Source organism: Salmo trutta, chromosome 39 (assembly GCF_901001165.1).
Source record: "Salmo trutta chromosome 39, fSalTru1.1, whole genome shotgun sequence".
NCBI classification, from domain to species: domain Eukaryota; kingdom Metazoa; phylum Chordata; class Actinopteri; order Salmoniformes; family Salmonidae; genus Salmo; species Salmo trutta.
The window spans coordinates 22,514,937-22,535,028 of record NC_042995.1 but is presented as its reverse complement, the minus strand read 5'-3'; the positions used below and the strand labels follow the sequence as shown (position 1 = coordinate 22,535,028).

Here is a 20,092-nt window from a genome sequence, read left to right as displayed (position 1 = left end):
TAGGACATTGTTATACAATATATGCATGTTTTGTTCATCAAGTTCATATTTATATCAAAAACCAGCTTTTTACATTAGCATGTGACGTTCAGAACTAGCATACCCCCCGCAAACTTCCGGTGAATTTACTAAATTACTCACGATAAACGTTCACAAAAAACATAACAATTATTTTAAGAATTATAGATACAGAACTCCTCTATGCACTCGCTATGTCCGATTTTAAAATAGCTTTTCGGTGAAAGCACATTTTGCAATATTCTAAGTAGATAGCCCGGCATCACAGGGCTAGCTATTTAGACACCCACCAAGTTTAGCCCTCACCAAAGTCAGATTTACTATAAGAAAAATGTTATTACCTTTGCTGTTCTTCATCAGAATGCACTCCCAGGACTTCTACTTCAATAACAAATGTTGGTGTGGTTCAAAATAATCCATAGTTATGTTCAAATATCCTCTGTTTTGTTCGTGCGTTCAAGACACTATCCGAAGGGTAAATAAGGGTGACGCGCCCGACGCGTTTCCTGACAAAATTTCTAAATATTCCATTACCGTACTTCGAAGCATGTCAACCGCTGTTTAAAATCAATTTTTATGCAATTTTTCTCGTAAAAAAGCGATAATATTCCGACCGGGAATCTGTGTTTTAGTACAAAGAGAGAGAAAATAAAAACATGGGGTCGCCTCGTGCACGCGCCTCAGTCTGATTGTCCTCTGATAGACCACCTACCAAAGGCGCTAATGTTTTTCAGCCAGGGGCTGGAATTACATCATTCAGCTTTTTCCCGGGTTCTGAGAGCCTATGTGAGCCATAGGAAGTGTCACGTTACAGCAAAGATCCTAAGTTTTCAATAAACAGAGCCAAGAAGCCCAAGGAATGGTCAGAGATGGCACTTCCTGTACAGAATCTTGAGTTTTGTTATACTCACAGACACCATTCAAACAGTTTTAGAAACTTTAGGGTGTTTTCTATCCAAAGCCAATAATTATATGCATATTCTAGTTTCTGGGCAGTAGTAATAACCAGATTAAATCGGGTACGTTTTTTTATCCGGCCGTGTAAGTACTGCCCCCTAGCCCTAACAGGTTAACGCTAATTGCTCCAGGGTCGCCATCAGTAGTGGCTTATTCTACAAAGGTGTCTCGGTGAGTGGGATATGCAGAACTAATTTTCAATTCACATATGCGTATAATACACACTTGCACATGTATGAAATAGGACAAATGAAAGCACCCACTTATTATTATTATTATTATTATTATTATTATTATTATTATTTATTATTATTATTATTCTGGCGTTGCAAGCACTATGCTCTACCAACTAAGCTACAGAGAACCTACTGTAATGTCCATAGACATGGAAATTAATTTTGTTAGGTCACCGTACTAAATACACATTTACGTAATTTAGCAGACGCTCTTATCCAGAGCGACTTACAGTAGTTGGTGCATACATTTTCATATTTGTTCGTACTAGTTCCTCGTGGGAATCAAACCCACAACCCTGGCATTGTAAGTGCCATGCTCTACCAACTAAGCCACACGGGACCTATACACAATATAAATACACTATAATACAACAAAATGCAATGCAAAAATACTGCAAAGTGAGAACACACATGGGGGAGAATGGAGAGGGATGTATTCAAATGTATCGGCATCCTGCAGTACTGGTAGGAGGAGAGAAGAGGAGGGAGTAGAAAGGGTGTCTTTGGCATCAACCAGGACTGCCCGGAGGTGGGAGAGGAAGGGGGGGTAGATGGGGAGGAGAGAGACGTGAATCAAGAGATACATATTGCCAGGAGCTAGGCGGGAGGGAAGGTGGTAGAGTTAGGGGGCGCTGAAGGATCAAGAGCCAAATCGTCACCCTGCAATATTGCTAGGGGGGGGGGGTTCAAGGTCAATAAATGTAATTAATTTACATGGCACAATACAGTTGAACTCTGACTTGTGTGTTGAATAAACTAAAGGGAGAGGGAAAGAGACAACCGAAAGGCATGTGCATAGAGAGGAGTTGGAGTGTAGTGCTGTTAAAATGTAGATTGAGAAGAATTGGGTGAGGGAAACGGTGGATAAATGATAAACCAATTGAAAGGGAGGGGTGGAGTGAGTTAGTGAAGTCATTAGATGAGAGGAGAAAAACAGAAGTAATACTTGGAGAGGTGGATCAGAGATTAACTGAGAACAATTAAGAGGGGGGAGAAGAAAAAGAGAGGGCTGTGACCGGATGGTAGGGACAGATGGGAGGATGTGGACGAACAGTGATTGGGAGAGAGCGAAAGAGTACTCACCGCCCTGTGAACGGATGGTGGGACAGATGGTTGATGATGTGGGAGAGGGGGAGGATGAGAGGGAGAGATCAATCACAGATAGAAAATGGGATGGGGGGGTGAAAGGAGACAGACAGACAGACTCCGTGTTTCTTCTCTCCCAGGTATACCCTGAGCTGCAGATCACCAACGTGGTGGAGGCCAACCAGCCAGTCAGCGTCCAGAACTGGTGCAAGAAGGGCCGCAAGCAGTGCCGCAGTCACCTGCACATCGTGGTGCCCTACCGATGCCTAGGTACAAATGCACTGTATGTGTGTGGGGGGTGGGGAGGCTTGAGCATGCATAGGGGTGTGTGGGTGGGGGTTAACTGTGTGTAGGGGGGAAATATGTGTATGTGAGGGGGGAGTGAAAAAGAGATTGAGATTTATGTGAGCGTTTGTACTATTTGAATTCCATCCCTTAGTAAAAAGTGTTTATTTTTTGTTGTTGGCTGATTTGTATTTTTTTTGTTTGTTTTTAGTTATGTCTGTATATTAATTGGCTCTGTTTATGTATGGTGCAGTGGGGGAGTTTGTCAGTGATGCCCTGCTGGTTCCTGATAAGTGCAAGTTCCTGCACCAGGAGCGCATGGACATGTGTGAGAGCCACCTGCACTGGCACACTGTGGCCAAAGAGGTGAGATCACACGCCGCACACGTACATGCATACAACGCTGACTGCGAGCCAGGCCTGATTTGCCCAACGTCAGTGCCTGACCTCACTAATGCTCTTGTGGCTGATTGGAAGCAAGTCTCCACAGTAATGTTCCAACATCTAGTGGCAAGCCTTCCCAGAAGAGTGGAGGCTGTTATAGCAGCAAAGGGGGTCCAACTCTATATTAATACCCATGATTTTGGAATGAGAAGTTTGTCAAGCAGGTGTCCACATACTTTTGGTCATGTAGTGTTTAATTCACAAAACCTGGAGCCGTATGGATCAATTATCTCAGAGTGTGAGTGCCGATTTTAGGATCAGTTTTGCCTTTTAGATCACCATGAATAGAATGACATGGACAGGGGGGAACTGATCCTAGATCAGCACTCCTACTCTTGATACACGCAGCCCTTGCTTTAACTGCCCCATCCCTCTCACCCAGTCCTGTGGAGACCGCACTTTGAATCTCCACGACTACGGGATGCTGTTGCCGTGCGGCATCGACCGTTTCCGGGGGGTGGAGTTTGTGTGCTGTCCGTCAGACAGGGAGACCGACAGCACTGAGCAGGACGAGGACGACTCGGATGTGTGGTGGGGAGGAGCCGAGACTGACTACACTGACAACAGGTACACACACAGGAGCTCATACAGTACTCCCTTACATTCATACTTCTACTCGTCCCCAGGCTATTGTGCACAGTGCATATCAGCCTGGGATATCAACAATTCAAAGTTGGCCTTAGTGGGAGAGACCATAGAATTCTATGGGAGTGACCTACTGAGTAAAGTATTTGTCAATCACACGACTGCGAGGCTGAACGTAAACTGAAGTGCGCATGACATATAGGGTAGAGGGAAGGTGTTGTGAGAGGTGATTGGTTGGTACATTAAGCCAATGCCTATGCGCCTAAGTTTGACTCGCTGATCCACCAGACTTTTTGCCCATTTGGGCAGAAGTGTCTGGGAACGAGATTATACTTATACCAGCAGTCACACACACAGTACACTCACTCATAACCACGTTACTCACCCCCCCCCATTTCTCTCCCTCTTTCTACCTACCTCCATCCCTCTCCCTCAATCATCCCTCTCGCAGTATGGCAAGGGGGGCAGCAGAGCCAGCTGGATTCACACCCCGGCAGCAACAGGAGGAGGAGGAGACAGCCCCTGCCATGGTAGAGGAAGATGAGGAAGAGGAGGAAGGCCAGGAGGTGCTGGACAACGACCAGGATGGAGACGGGGACGAGGACGATGAGGAGGAGGAGGAGGATGATGACGATGACGTCCTTGACGAGCGCGACGATAGCGAGCCCACCACCAACATCGCCATGACTACCACCACCACTACTACTACCACCGAGTCTGTGGAGGAAGTGGTCAGAGGTGAGAGGGATTGGGAGGGCCAGGGGCCGTGTGTGTGTAAATAATTGACTGTGTATTTACTCTGCTGGTCTATTTAAAGGTTGAGTGAGTGTATGCAGGGGTGGAATTGGGGGGGCGCAATCTAGAAACTCACCACTATTCAGCTAAATCCCCATTCCACCACCCATATTTCACCCGTGTGTGTGTGTGTGTGTGTGTGTGTGTGTGTGTGTGTGTGTGTGTGTGTGTGTGTGTGTGTGTGTGTGTGTGTTCACACACCATTGGTATGCTCACGCCTGTACGATTATAAGAATGTGTTCCAAATGGCACCAAATTCCCTATATAGTCCACTACTTTTTGACCAGGGCCCATTGTGCACTGCTTTTGACTAGAGGCCTATGTAGGGAATAGGCCGGGTGCCATTTGGGACTCACACTGTGTGTGTGCTGACGGCTCATTGCCCCCCTACCAGAGGTATGTTGGGCGAATGCGGAGACGGGCCCATGCCGTGCCATGCTTGCACGCTGGTACTTTGACCGTGAGGAGGGCCGCTGTGCCCAGTTCATCTATGGCGGCTGTGGGGGCAACCGCAATAACTTTGAGTCGGAGGAGTACTGCCTGTCTGTATGCAGCAACGTCAGTAAGTCAGTCACACAGACAGCGTCCTGTCTACCTGTCTGTCTGCGTGTCCACGTCTGAAAGCTAGCCTCTGTCATTAGCCCTCTGGCTAGCTAGCTGCTAACCACGCTAATACTACTTCACGTTACATGCTAACCTCTGGTCTCACGAACCACCCCTTGTACTGCCTGTCTGTCTGCTGCACTGTTAGTAAGTCAGTCACACAGACTACTTGTCTGTCTGCGTGTAGTGTCTATGTTGGCTAGTTACCATCTGATTAGCTGTTAAACATGCTAGTTCTCGCTAACCTGTGGTCTCACTTAACTAAATCTTGTTGTACTGCCTGTCTGCAGCATCGTCAGTCAGACGGACAGCAGAGCTCCCTGCCAACTGTCTGTCTGTGTGTTGCACTGTTAGTGTCCATGTCTGCTAGCTAGTTTCTGGTTAGCCGTCTGGCCCTAGCCATCTGGCTACCTTGGTGCTAACTACATTAGCCATGTTTGCTAGCCACTAATCACTCTGGTCTCACTAACCACCACGCATTGTGTGTTTACTGTAGGCTTGGGTGATATACCGTATACCGGGGTGTTTCGAAATACAGACAGTATGATTTTCAATACCGTTAAAAAGTAATGTGTGTACTTTTTTGGGGGTGGGGCACCCCTGCCTCGCGGGGGTAGGGCCGCTACGCCACTGCTTATAACCATAAGTTAAGTATAAATATAACAAATCTAAGATGTCAAATAAATGTTATCAGATAAATAGAAATCCAAAATGGATGGTGTTAAGAGATAGATGGGAGGGGTTGAATGGAGATGAAGGGTGGGACCAATAACAAGATAACCAATGTAACATACGGGGTCTGTAAAATCTATATAGGTTCAGAAATTTGTGAAATAGCAGTTAAATAGAAATCAAACTGGATGGACATCAGAAATGGAGGAAGGACTAAAAACAAAACATAACTATTGTAAAATAGATTGTCTGTAAAATGTGTATAAGGTAGACGCTTAAGTGTTATTGTTTATTAGTTTACTCCAATTGGGGGAGGGGTGGTAGGGTTTGCAGGGAATAATAAAGGTATATTCAAAAAAAAAGTGTGTGGATATAGTTGCCCTAAAAAAAAATTATGGGGGAAATGATGCAGACAATTACTTTGCTTCCAGAAATCTTTCCGCAATATTAAAGCAGATCCACCCCTTAAATTCTTTTTAAAAATGTTATCCGGGTTGCTAACTGCTAGCTAAGGTGCTAGATGTAAAGATCAAGGTTGTTGGCTACAGTAAAGACATTCAATCCCCCCTAGATCAAGATCCCTGTTACCTAATTTTTATATATATAAAATGGCGGCCGTTGTGTGCACATTCGGTAATACTGTGTGCGCACTGGTATGGTACAGAAACAGTATGACTGTATGAAAATCTAGATACCGCCCAACCCTAGTTTACTGTACTTATGGACAAATACATTCACACACATCTTTTAACCTGTTTGTGGGTTTTAGAACACACTAACACGAGTGATTTCACCTGTTCTTCCACTGATTCCGTATGAGCGGACAGAGTGTGTGTGTGTGTGTGCGACAGATACGGTAGGCAAAAGTTTCTCACGCTGATTTGAGTGTTGTGTGAGGCAGTGACCTGACAGTCGAGTGTGTGTGTGAACGATCCAACCTAGCGATGGTTCACTCTCGCCTCCTCCCCCTACTTTCTCTATACAGTATCTTATGTCTCACACTCCCTCCTTCTCTCACTAATCCTGTCTTTCACACCATCTCACCTCCTCTGTAGCAGCCTCTGAAATTGTGTGTGTGTGTGCGAGATTTCCACTTGGTTGAGCATATTGGAGGTGTGAAAGACAGTGTTGTGGTTCCACCAGCTAGCAACCCTCTACCCTCACATTTAGACTTCCAAGTTAAAGTTGTATTAATGGTTCTGCTTTGTTCAGATCGCAAAATGCTCTTGGTTGTTTTGGGACTATTGAGTGTCTGTGAAAGGAAGTCGTGCTAATCTCTGAGACAAACTAAAATGAAAAACATGCTTCACATGACGCATACACACAGGTTCCAAAGTATCAAATCAGCGCTTCCTTATTCATGTAAGAAATAATATATTTATGCTGTTCAATGTTTAATCAAGGATGATAATGATAGGTACAGTATGTCACGTAATGTGATACACACACACACACACACACACACACACACTTTAGCCTGTGGATATTTTACAACATCGTTCCACTCGGAATGATATTACATAATTACATATTATACGATTTACTTTTTCCTGTCAAACGGAAAGATACAGGTCATGCAAGGTATCCCAGCCTTAAGGCATAACAGCTTTTTACTAGCCTTTTCTGTAGTAGAATATATGGGAAAATTGCTAAAGTAACTCTTCTAGAGGATTTTAATCAAACGTCTAAATGACTTGGAGTGTCTATGGCAGTCACATTAATGGAAGAGATTTGTTAAAAACATTTTTTAAAGAAATCACGGTTGGAAAATTCCCGGAATCTGGAAGGAACAAGCAGGAAATCTGGAATCCTCCAACCAGGACACACACACACACACACACACACACACACACACACACACACAGACACCAGCCACCCTTCAAACGCACACTTCTCTGCTTTTTCACTCTGTATTGTTTACTCTCGTTCACTCGCTCGAGGAATCACTAACCAACCTGTTGTTGCTAACACTAGTATTATTAATCGTCTAGCTTTAGTGTCTGCTATTATGGAGCTGCTACATAGTTTTGGTAGTTTGGAACTTCTGTGCCTCCGGATCCTTATTTCAGTCAAGTCAAATACTCTGAAGGCACTTATCGTAAGTCACTCTGGAAAAGATGGTCTGGATTTTGAAAAGGAAAGCAATGAAAGAAGAAACATAGAAAAAGGGATCCCCGGGGAAGGTGAAGGAACAATGGGGGATATCTGAAGACCAGATTGTAAGAGTCATTTTCTACATTTCTCTCCATCTCATCCCCATCTCTCTCCTCCCTCTCCTCCATGTCCATTTACCCCCCCACCACCCAGTGCCCACCGCCGCCCCCAGCCCTCCCGACGCCGTGGACCGTTATCTGGAGACGCCCGGGGATGACAACGAACATGCCCACTTTGCCAAGGCCAAGGAGAGTCTGGAGGCCAAGCACCGCGAGAGGATGTCCCAGGTAGAATAGAGGGAGCGAGAAGGGTAGGGGTGGAGGGTGGAAGAGCGGGGAAAGGTGGAGGGAAGGGCGATAAAGAGCGGTTGAGAGTGGAAGGGGGAGGGAGGATGGAGAAGGGGTGAGGTTGGAGAGGGTAGAAAAGGAGGAAGGGAAGGAAGCAAAGACCCTGTCGTGCTGAAAGATCATGTATGAATATAGCCGGAAGGAAGGAGTTAGATACAGCAGTAACCAGTCTTTCTTCTTGTATGTGTGTAGGTGATGAGGGAGTGGGAGGAGGCAGAGAGGGAGGCCAAGAGTCTACCTCGTGCTGATAAGAAGGCTGTCATCCAGGTCAGACACACACAGAAGATACTCAAACATATTAATACATGCTAAATCAGTGACTGTCAATGTCATAGCTGTTGTGTGTCTGAATAATTGATAACAGCGTGGTGGTGGTAGGGAATTTTTATTTGTGTGTGTATCATATACTATGTGTGTCTTCTCATGAACCTATGTTAAATATGTTTGTATCATGTATATTAAATGTGTTATGTTGTACAGTATAATAATGTGTGTGTGTCTAGTATAATAATGTGTGTGTGTCTATCACACAGCGTTTCCAGGAGAAGGTGGAGGCCCTGGAGCAGGAGGCAGCCAGTGAGAGGCAGCAGCTGGTTGAGACTCACATGGCCCGGGTTGAGGCCCTGCTCAATGACCGCCGTCGCCTGGCCCTGGAGAGCTACCTGACCTCCCTGCAGGCCCAACCACCCAGGGTAGGTAGAGAGTACATAGTAACAGAGTATAACACACAGTGTTGCCTGGCCCTGTAGAGCCACCTAACTGCCCAGCCACCCAGGGTAGACACACACACACACACACACACACACACACACACACACACACACACACAGTACATATGGGTCATCCTCCCATTGTCTTAATCCTCCCACACACAGACCGACGTTCTGACTCATATCTCTCTCGCTCCCTCTGTCTCTCTCCCTTTTTCCCTTCTTCGCCTTCTCTCTAGCCTCGTCATGTGTTCAGCCTATTGAAGAAGTATGTCCGTGCAGAGCAGAAGGACAGACAGCACACCCTTAAACACTTTGAGCACGTCCGCATGGTCGACCCCAAGAAGGCCGCACAGATCCGACCCCAGGTAATATGCCCACTAAAGGCCCTTTAAAAAAAATCATATTTAAATTCACATTTGAGTGTGTTTTACATGGTGACAGTAATTTTGTCATTCTCATGAAGGCCAGTGACGGTGATGAATAAAGATTTTTATTGATGCTCGTATTACTTTTTGCATGCACCTCGTCTCACGTTGGTTGAGCACCTTCTAGTCCTCTCTAGTGAAGAAACAAAATATTTGCCATTTGTACCAAATAAAATAACAAACCTAGAAACAACATTTCTCATCCACCCCCAATGCCAAATGTACTCACACACACAAACACCTATACACCACTGAAGGGTATTTTGGTAACCTCCTGACATGTACAATGTATGGCTCACAGAAGATGGCTTGTATTAAATAGCATTCAAATGTACTTGTAGGTACTGACCCACCTGCGTGTGATTGAGGAGAGGATGAACCAGTCCCTGGGTCTGCTCTACAAGGTGCCCGGAGTGGCCGACGATATCCAGGACCAAGTTGGTGAGTTTTTTTGTTGTTTTTTTTTCCCTTCCCCCAGTCTCATTTCTCCTTCATTAACCAGGTAAAGGATGACCAGGTCTGTGTGCAAGCGTTAACTGATATGAACCAGTAACCTGCCCTCATCCACACTGTCACCAACCGCTGTCCATAGTTTATATCCACAAAACCCTCATCCACTTTTACTTTTTCATTCATGATACAGATAATCATATAACATCATGACATCTCTCAATTCTCACCTACACCTCCATCAAATCAATAACTAGAACTACTTCTTCCCACTCTCTCCCTCCCTCTCTGTGTTTGTCTGGGTCTTGAGTTGTGTGCGTCACTGAGCCATCTGAGTCCTTCTCAGACTGTCTAGTTTCCCCTTCTCTCAGGCTGCTCCCCTGCCCTCTGCGCACACACACACCGCCTCCCAGCAACAGACACTGGTTTAGTTTTCTTTCTCCTGTCATTAAAACAAATGAGAACAGAGAGCGACCTTGTTTTCAAGTGAAGTGCCTGAGGAAGACTTAAAGGCTGCGTCCCAAATGGTACCCCATTCCCTATATAGTGCACTGATTTTGACCAGGGCCCAAGGGGTACCTAAAGAGCATTCTGAAAGTATTCAGATCCCTTGACTTTTTACACATTCTGTTAGGTTAAAGCCTTATTCTAAAATTGATTTAAATAGTTTTTTCCCCCATCATAAATCTACACACAATACCCAATAATGACAGAGCAAAAACAAGTTTTTATAAATTTTTACAAATGTATAAAAAAAAATATTACATTTAAATAAGTAATCAGACCCTTTACTTTGTTGAAGCACCTTAGGCAGCGACTACAGCCTTGAGTCTTGGGTTTGACCCTACAAGCTTAGCACAATGAGTTTCTCCCATTTTTTGCATATCTTTTCAAGCTCTGTCAGGTTGGATGGGGAGCGTCGCTGCACAGCTATTTTTCCGTTCTCTCTCCAGAGATGTTTGATCGGGTTCAAGTCCGGGCTCTGGCTGGGCCACTCAAGGAAATTCAGAGACTTGTCCCGAAGCCACTGCTGCGTTGTCTTCAAATCAAATGTTATTTGTCACATGCACCGAATACAAAAGGTGTAGACCTTACAGTGAAATAGTTACTTACAAGCCCTGAACCAACAATGCAATAAATAATAAAAGCAATAGAAAAATAACTAAGGAGCAACGATAAAATAACAGTAGCGAGAGGCTGTTGTCCATTTAAAATAACATCAAATAGATCAGAAATAGTGTAGACATTGTTAATGTTGTAAATGACTATTGTAGCTGGAAACGGCAGATTTAAAAAAAAAAATGGATATCTACATAGGCGAACAGAGGCCCATTATCAGCAACCATCACTCCTCTGTTCCAATGGCATGTTGTGTTAGCTAATCCAAGTTTATAATTTTAAAAGGCTAATTGATCATTAGAAAACCCTTTTGCAAATATGTTAGCACAGCTGAAATCTGTGTCCTGATTTCAGAAGCAATTAAACTAGCCTTTAGACAAGTTGAGTATCTGGAGCATCAGCATTTGTGGGTTCGATTACAGGCTCAAATGGCCAGAAACAAAGCACTTTCTTCTGAAACTCGTCAGTCTATTCTTGTTCTGAGAAATGAAGGCTATTCCATGCTAGAAATTGCCAAGAAACTGAAGATCTCGTACAACGCTGTGTACTACTCCCTTCACAGAACAGCACAAACTGGCCCTAACCAGAATAGAAAGAGGAGTGGGAGGCCCCGGTGCACAACTGAGCAAGAGGACAAATACATCAGTGTCTAGTTTGAGGAAAAGATGCCTCACAAGTCCTCAACTGGTAGCTTCATTACATAGTACCCGCAAAACACCAGTCTCAACGTCAACAATGAAGAGGTGACTCCGGGATGCTGGCCTTCTAGGCAGAGTTCCTCTGTCCAGTGTCTGTTCTTTTGCCCATCTTAATCTTTTTTTATTGGCCAGTCAGAGATGGCTTTTTCTTTGCAACTCTGCCTAGGTAGGTTACCTTGGTGTTCTTGGGCACAGGGACTGTGGTTAGCTTGAAGCATGTTGGTATTACAGACTCGGTCAGGGACAGGTTGAAAATGTCAGTGAAGACACCTGCCAGTTGGTCAGCGCATGCTCGGAGTACACATCTTGGTAATCCGTCTGGCCCTGCGGCCTTGTGAATGTTGACCTGTTTAAAGGTGTTACTCACATCGGCTATGGAGAGAGTGATAGCACAGTCGTCCGGAACAGTTGATGCTCTCATGCATGCTTCAGTGTTGCTTGCCTTGACGCGAGCATAAAGCTTGTCTGGTAGGCTTGTGTCTTGGCTGTGTGCTTAGGGTCGTTGTCCTGTTGGAAGGTGAACCTTCGCCCCAGTCTGAGGTTCCTATCATGAAGGCCTGATTAGTGGAGTGCTGCAGAGACGGTTGTCCTTCTGGAAGGTTCTCCTATCTCCACAGTGGAACTCTGGGGCTCTGTCAAAGTGACCGTCGGGTTCTTGGTCACCTCCCTATCCAAGGCCCTTCTCCCCCGATTGCTCCGTTTATCCGGGCGGTCAGCTCAAGGAAGAGTGTTGGTGGGTCCAAACTTCTTCCATTTAAGCATGATGGAGGCCACTGTGTTCTTGGGGACCTTCAATCCTTCCCCAGATCTGTGCCTTGACACAATCTTGTCTCGGAGCTCTACGAACAATTCCTTCCACCTCATGGCTTAATTTTTGCACTGTCAACTGTGGGACCTTTTATATAGACAGGTGTGTGCCTTTCCAAATCATGTCCAGTAAATTTAATTTACCAATCAAGTTATAGAAACATCTCAAGGATGATCAATGGAAACAGGATGCACCTGAGCTCAATTTCTAGTCTCATAGCAAAGGGTCTGAATAGTTTTTTTTTTTTATATTGATGACGGAAAACCAATTATTTAATACATTTTAGAATGAGGCTATAATGTAAACAAAACGTGGAAAAGGTCAAGCGGTCTGAATACTTTCCCGAATGCACTGTTTATAGGAAATGGTGGCCATTTGGGACGCATCCATATTCTAGTGATCCTATTTTCTTGTCTTTGTATGTACTAATGAATAATTGTAATTGTTCAATTACACAGTCATTTACCATTCTATTGCAACAGCATTGACGTTTTCTCTCCTTTTCTCTCTACCCTTGTTTCTTACACCTGCCATCCTCCCCTTTCTATTCTTCTCTCAATCCTCTCTGCTGCTGTCTTTCACCCTCTTCCCCTTTTTCCATTTTCTTCTTTCTCCAGAGTTGCTGCAGAAGGAGCAGGCAGATATGGCCCAGCAGCTGTCCAACCTGCAGAGTGACGTGCGGGTGAGCTACGGAAATGATGCCCTGATGCCTGACAGTCTGCCTGACAGCACCAGGGCCTCCCTGGACCTGCTGCCCCAGGAAGAAGACCTGGGCATGGGCCTGGACGGACTGGGCTTTATCCACCCCGAGAGCTTCAACCAGGTCAACACAGGTAACCAGGGTAGGTGTGCCTAAAGCTATGATCAATACACACAGAATCAGGGTGGGAACAGACAGAACCAGGGTAGGTGTACTATACATACAACCACACATTAAATGTACCGAATCCGTAACTGATTGTAGACAGCTGTCAGGGTCTTGACAGGGATGAGATCAAAGCGAAACTATATTATTAAGAAGATACTCATCCTTCCTTTTCACTTTCTCTCTCTCTCTCGCTAGTTGAGCCTATGGATGCCCGCCCTATTCCTGATAGAGATTTTCCAACACGACCAGTGTCTGGTCTGAAGCCAGAGGAGATCCCTGAGCTCAGGATGGAGGCAGAGGAGAGACACAGCACCGGATTTGAAGTGCACCACCAGAAACTGGTATCTACACACACATACCACCAAAGCTGGTACACACACTACTTCATTTTGTATATTTGCACTCTTTTCATAAATGGCCGGATACAAGCATCATGGAGTTATCCCAGACATATCCATGCCCATATGGGTATGTCTAGCCATATGTATTGGCTGACCGTTGGCATGGTAACCAAGGCCTGCCGAGATGACCAGGGTTAGTAACTGGCGTCTGCGATGCCAGGATGTTAGTTTCACACCAGCGCTAATTTATAATTGTCCTCAGATAAACACTGTCTGAAATTGAAAACGCAGACCTGCCAACATGCACGCATTTTACGTACCAACTACATAATTCTCTGTCCATGTACGCAGGTATGAGATCTGAGTTAAAAGTACGCAGAAATGAATAGGGCCTGATTTTATTTATTTTTTTACATTTTTAATAAAAATAAATCCACTGAGTAAATCTAACATCCCGATTCTCGAGCTGCAACACACAGACATGTGTCAACAGACATGGAGAATAATGCATCATTATTGGACGTAGCTACCCCGTGTCTACCCCTCCTGTTTGTTGTGATGCTGAGTTTGCTGACTGTCAGCTGTACGTAAACACATGGACAAATACCTTTTCAACTCTGTGTTGTGGAAAGGTAAACACTAATTGTTATAATTTCGCTCTCGCATTTACGAGTGAAAGAAATGAAATGCGAATATGAAAAATAACTGGTTGCGTTTGTGCCAGTGTGATATATATTTAATTCTGCGTCCGATAAGTTGTATTTTCCACGTAACATTACGAGGATCACGCAACCTGATAGACTGAAACTGTAATTATGATCCACGTCACAAAAAGCATTACAAAGGTATAATCAAAAATAAGTATAAACATCTTGCCATTAAATGGAGTCGGGAGTTTAGAAGACTCCCCGATGAAGAATGAATGAGTCTGGTATTAGCTATAGAGACAATGCTTCTAAAATGCCTTTGCACTAGATTTGAGATTTTATCAATTTATATCATTTGTTTTTGTTTTCAAAATGATTTTGCTTTTAGTGTTGATTAGGAGCCGTGTCTAAAAAGCCAATACTTGTGAGCTGGCCCTATTGATTGGCCCTGTTTGAGAGACTAAACTTGGGGGCATGTGCTAAGAAAAACATTATAGATAATCATCTCCATTCTACACTGTACATGTAATGGAATAAACATACAGACAATCTGTGCTAATTCCACCACTAATCAGTAGGAATCTTTTATTATGTTTTGTAAATACCTTTTCAGAGGACTGAACTGAACCAGGTGTGATCCATAATGTTTGTCTAAGCACATGAATCTCCAACTTGCCGCGCACGCACGCGTCTGGTACTCTTAAAAAGTTGGACAGGGTTGGTAGGTCTGAAACCGCGATACACATACATTCACACTTAGAAAAACAAGTGGAGTTTCGTGCCCAATTAAATCTCTACATTTAGTAATTTTCCTCATTAAATAAGGGGGGAAAATGATTATGTAACAATCATCTTGTATAACATAACTTTAAGCTTACCTCTAAAATCCCTCGATAATGTAACTCTGAACCTTAATCCCAAACCCCCTCAACTTTACCGCGGCCTCTTTTAACACCTAAACAGTAATCCTAACGTTAGATTACAAATCATATCTTTTGTATTCCATCCAAACCCCAAATTATTCCTACTCTCTCCAATTTAATTTCACCTTAATGCCTTGAACTCCTGACCCCAGATCTGTCTCCATAAATCCAGTCAGTATTTGTGATTGGTTGTGCAGTGTGATTTACAGTCCCTCTCTTTCTCTCTCCTCTCTCTAGGTGTTCTTCGCCGAGGATGTCGGCTCTAACAAGGGCGCCATCATCGGGCTGATGGTGGGAGGCGTCGTCATAGCGACCGTCATCGTCATCACCCTGGTGATGCTGAGGAAGAAACAGTACACGTCCATCCACCACGGAGTCATCGAGGTGAGGGGTAGAGGAGATGTATGTGTGTGTGTGAACTTGTATTACTATCTTAGTGGGTACCGGAAATCCCCAAAACGTGCCCACAAGTATAGTGAAACAAGGGAAATTCTCCCACAAGGATAAAGGTTAGGAGGTAGGGTTAGGTTTGTGGTTAGGGGTTAGGACAGTAGGATTAAGAATGGAAATCAATTTTAGGTCTCCACAAGGATAGTAAAATATATGCTATGCGTGTACTGTTCTTGACTTTGGCTCAGTATTTCCTTTGTCTCTTTCTGTTGTTTATGAGTTTGAGACTTGAATCTAAAGTCTGTGTAGAAGGTAAACAGTGCACATGTACCGTGTCAGCATGGGTACGAATCCATCCTACTGCACCAGTAAACATGTAAGGAGTGGGAACAGCCCCCGCTCGTTAAACAACAAAAAATAACCAGCAGTAGTGTGACACATGTCAAACTCATTCCACGGAGTGACGACTGTCTGCGGGTTTTCACTCCACCCTTGTTCTTGATTGATGAATTAAGGTCACTAATTAGTAAGGAACTCCTCTCACCTGGTGAGAAGAAAAAACAAAAACCTACAGACACTAGGCCCTCTGTGAAATGACTATGAAGCCCTGGTGTACAAGGACATACCATATCTTGTGTGTAACACATCTCTCTGTTCTGCAGGTGGATGCAGCAGTCACCCCCGAGGAGCGCCACCTGTCCAAAATGCAGCAGAACGGCTACGAGAACCCCACCTACAAGTTTTTCGAGCAGATGCAGAACTGAGGAATGACAAACCCCTTCACCCCTATGACCACTACCCAACCCCTCTAACCCTCCACACCCCTATGCCCTTAACACTATCCCCACTCCAAACCAACCCTATCCTACCCTCAAGCAGTGCAGGTTGGAACCAGGCACCACTATCACTCCTGCTGTAGATGGAGACTGTCCCCTTCAACACTGGTCCAGAGTCAGTTTTTAGTTTGATTTGGAATGAGTTGAGGAATGGATTTGGATAGGGAGATCTGACTCCAGACCAGTGTAATTTAAGGGGGCATTCTCTGGCTGTAGTGCCAACCACACTGTCCCCAACCCTACACTACTGCATTCTCTATACACTGGGGAATAGGTGAGGTCTATGGGTCAATGAAGCCTCCTCTCCTCCTATCTTTCCTCCCTCTTTCCTTCTCTGTGCATTCTTATGACAGCTGTGCTGTGTTAGGTCACACAAGGCTAAAATGATGATGATAATGATGATGTACTCTGAATGAGCTCTTTATTTTAGTTATTCTATCGTTTTCGGTTTTGTTTTTCAAAAAAGAAATTAAAATTAGAAAAAAAATCATATGTAAAGAGAAAAACGTCTTTTTTTAAATTGCGTGTAATGTAACAAAGTAGCTGTTCCTATTTAGTGCATGATGACAAAAATTACGACGGGGTTATTATTGAAAGTAATAAAATATCTTTCTGCGTCTCCAGAGAGATTCTCACATAGAGATTATCATTCTAGCAGGATTGTACATTTAGTATCTTTCTCGTGATTACGTGACTTAAATTACATTGGATAAAAAATATATATGAATCTCGGTGAATGGGCTCTCTGTTTGGATATCATGTTAAATACACTGTAAGAGAGATCTGTGCTTTTTGGATTTAAGTTTCTTCCTTTTTTATTTCAACCATGCTATATTTCTAAAACTGCGGGGGGCTGGCTTGATCCGTATTTGTATATTATATTATTATTTGAATTATGATTATCTTTAGTTTATTGCGTTGGCATCCTATTGCGCTTTGCAGACGTTATGAATCAGCCCTATTTAATTTTTGCTTTCTTTCTTTGATTCCATGTTGTCGTGTTTGTTTGTTTTTTGAGATGGGGGTGTGGCGGGAAGGCCGGTTCCAGCCGGGGGAAGGGGAGAATGGAGGGACGGGGGTGGATGACTGTGTTCTCCAGTCTAGTTAGAATTCTTGTTCCGGTTCTATGTTTCCGCAGAAATAAACAACGTTCTTCTCCTCTGTACATTGTTTGTGATATATAACAACAATCAAATACCATTTTGGGCTTACTTACTCTTCCCAATCTGTTCCTTTCTTGCTTCGGCTCATCCTTCTCTCTCTCTGCTGAGACTAGAAACAGAGCAGGATCAGTGCCTGGGGGGTGTGCATGTGAAAGATTGAGTGAAGGAAGGAAGGATTGAGGTAGAGGGAATTACTAGCTGTTCCAGATGGATAGTCAGACAGGCAGTCTGTAAAATGAATCTCCAACCACCCTCCTCCCCTCTTTCCCCCTACAACAGGCATGTGACTCACCTCTCTCTCAAGCACTTGTCTAGAGCCAGCCATACGATGACCTCTACCATGGCCTAGAAGGCAACATTCAGGGGGTAAGCAGGGCCATCAGTAATTGGATGGACTACAGTTTCAGTGAGAAGTAGTGCAAAATATAGACCTGGGATAGGGTGCCATTTTGCGACACAGTACTAGAGGTAAGGCAGTGTTGTGTGTAGAGCTGTGTGCATCACACACTGCTGCAGGTGGGTCAGTCCTTTGCTTGGGTTTTCAGAGGATGCATTACCTCACTATAGCCAGAATAAGGCAGTATAGAGTTAGAGAGAGCAGGGTTTCTTTCTTTATTTCTCTGTGGCTTTATTTCCACTGTGTGTAATTGTGCAAGACATTTGCTTTGACTGGAAAAACGCTTTCTACACTGTATTCCATAAATAAAGTTTTGAACGTACATACAGCTCTCACTGAGTCATGGCTCCTAAGTCTTGGGTGATGGGGATATTTTCACTACCGTAGTGTGTTTTTATGATTTATGCACTACCTCCTTTTAAGCACAGGACCAAATGATTCCCTGATCTAGATTTTGTTTTCTAATGATACATTTTTTTTCACCTTTATTTAACTAGTTAGGCCAGTTAAGAACAAGTTCTCATTTACAACTGCGACCTGGCCAAGATAAAGCAAGGCAGTGCGACACAAACAGCAGTTACACATGGGATAAACAAACGTACAGTCGATAACACAATAGAAAATTCTATATACAGTGTGTGCAAATGTGGTAAGATTAGGGAGGTAAGGCAATAAATAGGCCATAGTGGCAAAATAATTACAATTTAACAATTAAAAATGATGAATGTGCAAGTAGAGATACTGGGATGCAAAGGAGCAAAAAAATAAATAACATGGGGATGAGGTAGTTGCGTGGGCTATTTACAGATGGGCTATGTACAGGTGCAATGACCGGTAAGCTGCTCTGATAGATGATGCTTAAAGTTAGTCTTCAGCTTCAGTGATTTTTGCAATTCATTCCAGTCATTGGCAGCAGAGAACTGGAAGGAGAGGCGGCCGAAGGAGGAATTGGCTTTGGGGGTGACCAGAGAGATATACCTGCTGGAGCGCGTGCTACGGTTGGGTGCTGCTATGGTGACCAGTGAGCTGAGATAATGCGGGGCTTTACCTAGCAAAGACTTAGATGACCTGGAGCCAGTGGGTTTGGTGACGAATATGAAGCGAGGGCCAGCCAACGAGAGCATACAGGTCACAGTGGTGGGTAGTATATTGGGCTTTGGTGACAAAAAATCGGATGTAGTCTGAGTAGTGTTGGAGGCTATTTTGTAAATGACATCGCCGAAGTCAAGAATCGGTAGGATAGTCAGTTTTACGAGGGTATGTTTGGCAGCATGAGTGAAGGATGCTTTGTTGCGAAATAGGAAGCCAATTCTATATTTAACTTTGGATTGGAGATGCTTAATGTGAGTCTGGAAGGAGAGTTTACAGTCTAGCCAGACACCTAGGTATTTGTAGTTGTCCACATTCTAAGTCAGAACCGTCCAGAGTAGTGATGCTAGACGGGCGGGCGGGTACGGGCAGCGATCAGTTGAAGAGCTTGCATTTAAGAGCAGTTGGAGGTCACGGAAGGAGTGTTCTATGGCATTGAAGCTCATCTGGAGGTTTGTTAACACAGTGTCCAAAGAAGGGCCAGAAGTATACAAGAATGGTGTCGTCTGCGTAGTGGTGGATCAGAGAATCACCTGCAGCAAGAGGGACATCATTGATGTATACAGAGAAAAGAGTCGGCCCGAGAATTGAACCCTGTGGCACCACCATAGAGACTGCTAGAGGTCCGGACAACAGGCCCTCCGATTTGACACACTGAACTCTATCTGAGAAGTAGTGGGTGAACCAGGCGAGGCAGTCATTTCAGAAACCAAGGCTGTTGAGTCTGCCGATAAGAATGCAGTGATTGACAGAGTCGAAAGCCTTGGCCAGGTCGATGAATACGGTTGCACAGTATTGTCTTATATCTATGGCGGAAATTTGTGGGGTGGTTGAAAAACGAGTTTTAATGACTCCAACCTAAGTGCATGTAAACTTCCGACTTCAACTGTATATCTCTCCTACCCTCCCTTTCTAAAGTCTTCGAAAGCCAAGTTTAAACAGATCACCGACCATTTAGAGTCCCACCATACCTTCTCCACTATGCAATCTGGTTTCCGAGCTGGTCATGGGTGCACCTCAGCCGCGCTCAAAGTCCTAAACGA

The 20,092-nt window shown here is 44.3% G+C and overlaps 1 protein-coding gene across 3 annotated transcripts in view; it reads left to right on the top strand.

Moving 5' to 3' along the window:
• The window catches only part of appa (amyloid beta (A4) precursor protein a), a 52,534-nt gene extending 34,246 nt beyond the window's left edge, over positions 1 to 18,288 (top strand). The window contains exons 3-16 of one of the 3 annotated variants that reach the window (XM_029740450.1): positions 2,438 to 2,567; positions 2,836 to 2,948; positions 3,409 to 3,593; positions 4,063 to 4,349; positions 4,801 to 4,968; positions 7,989 to 8,122; positions 8,375 to 8,449; positions 8,716 to 8,874; positions 9,132 to 9,260; positions 9,662 to 9,761; positions 13,013 to 13,228; positions 13,459 to 13,604; positions 15,412 to 15,558; positions 16,227 to 18,288. In XM_029740450.1, the coding sequence (XP_029596310.1) occupies positions 2,438 to 2,567; positions 2,836 to 2,948; positions 3,409 to 3,593; positions 4,063 to 4,349; positions 4,801 to 4,968; positions 7,989 to 8,122; positions 8,375 to 8,449; positions 8,716 to 8,874; positions 9,132 to 9,260; positions 9,662 to 9,761; positions 13,013 to 13,228; positions 13,459 to 13,604; positions 15,412 to 15,558; positions 16,227 to 16,328 (2,091 nt within the window). In that variant the 3' untranslated portion in view covers positions 16,329 to 18,288. Of the gene's footprint in view, positions 1 to 2,437; positions 2,568 to 2,835; positions 2,949 to 3,408; positions 3,594 to 4,062; positions 4,350 to 4,800; positions 4,969 to 7,988; positions 8,123 to 8,374; positions 8,450 to 8,715; positions 8,875 to 9,131; positions 9,261 to 9,661; positions 9,762 to 13,012; positions 13,238 to 13,458; positions 13,605 to 15,411; positions 15,559 to 16,226 lie in introns of all 3 variants that reach the window. The other 2 variants (XM_029740449.1, XM_029740451.1) reach the window with 2 other exon arrangements.
• The last annotated feature ends 1,804 nt before the right edge of the window (positions 18,289 to 20,092 follow it).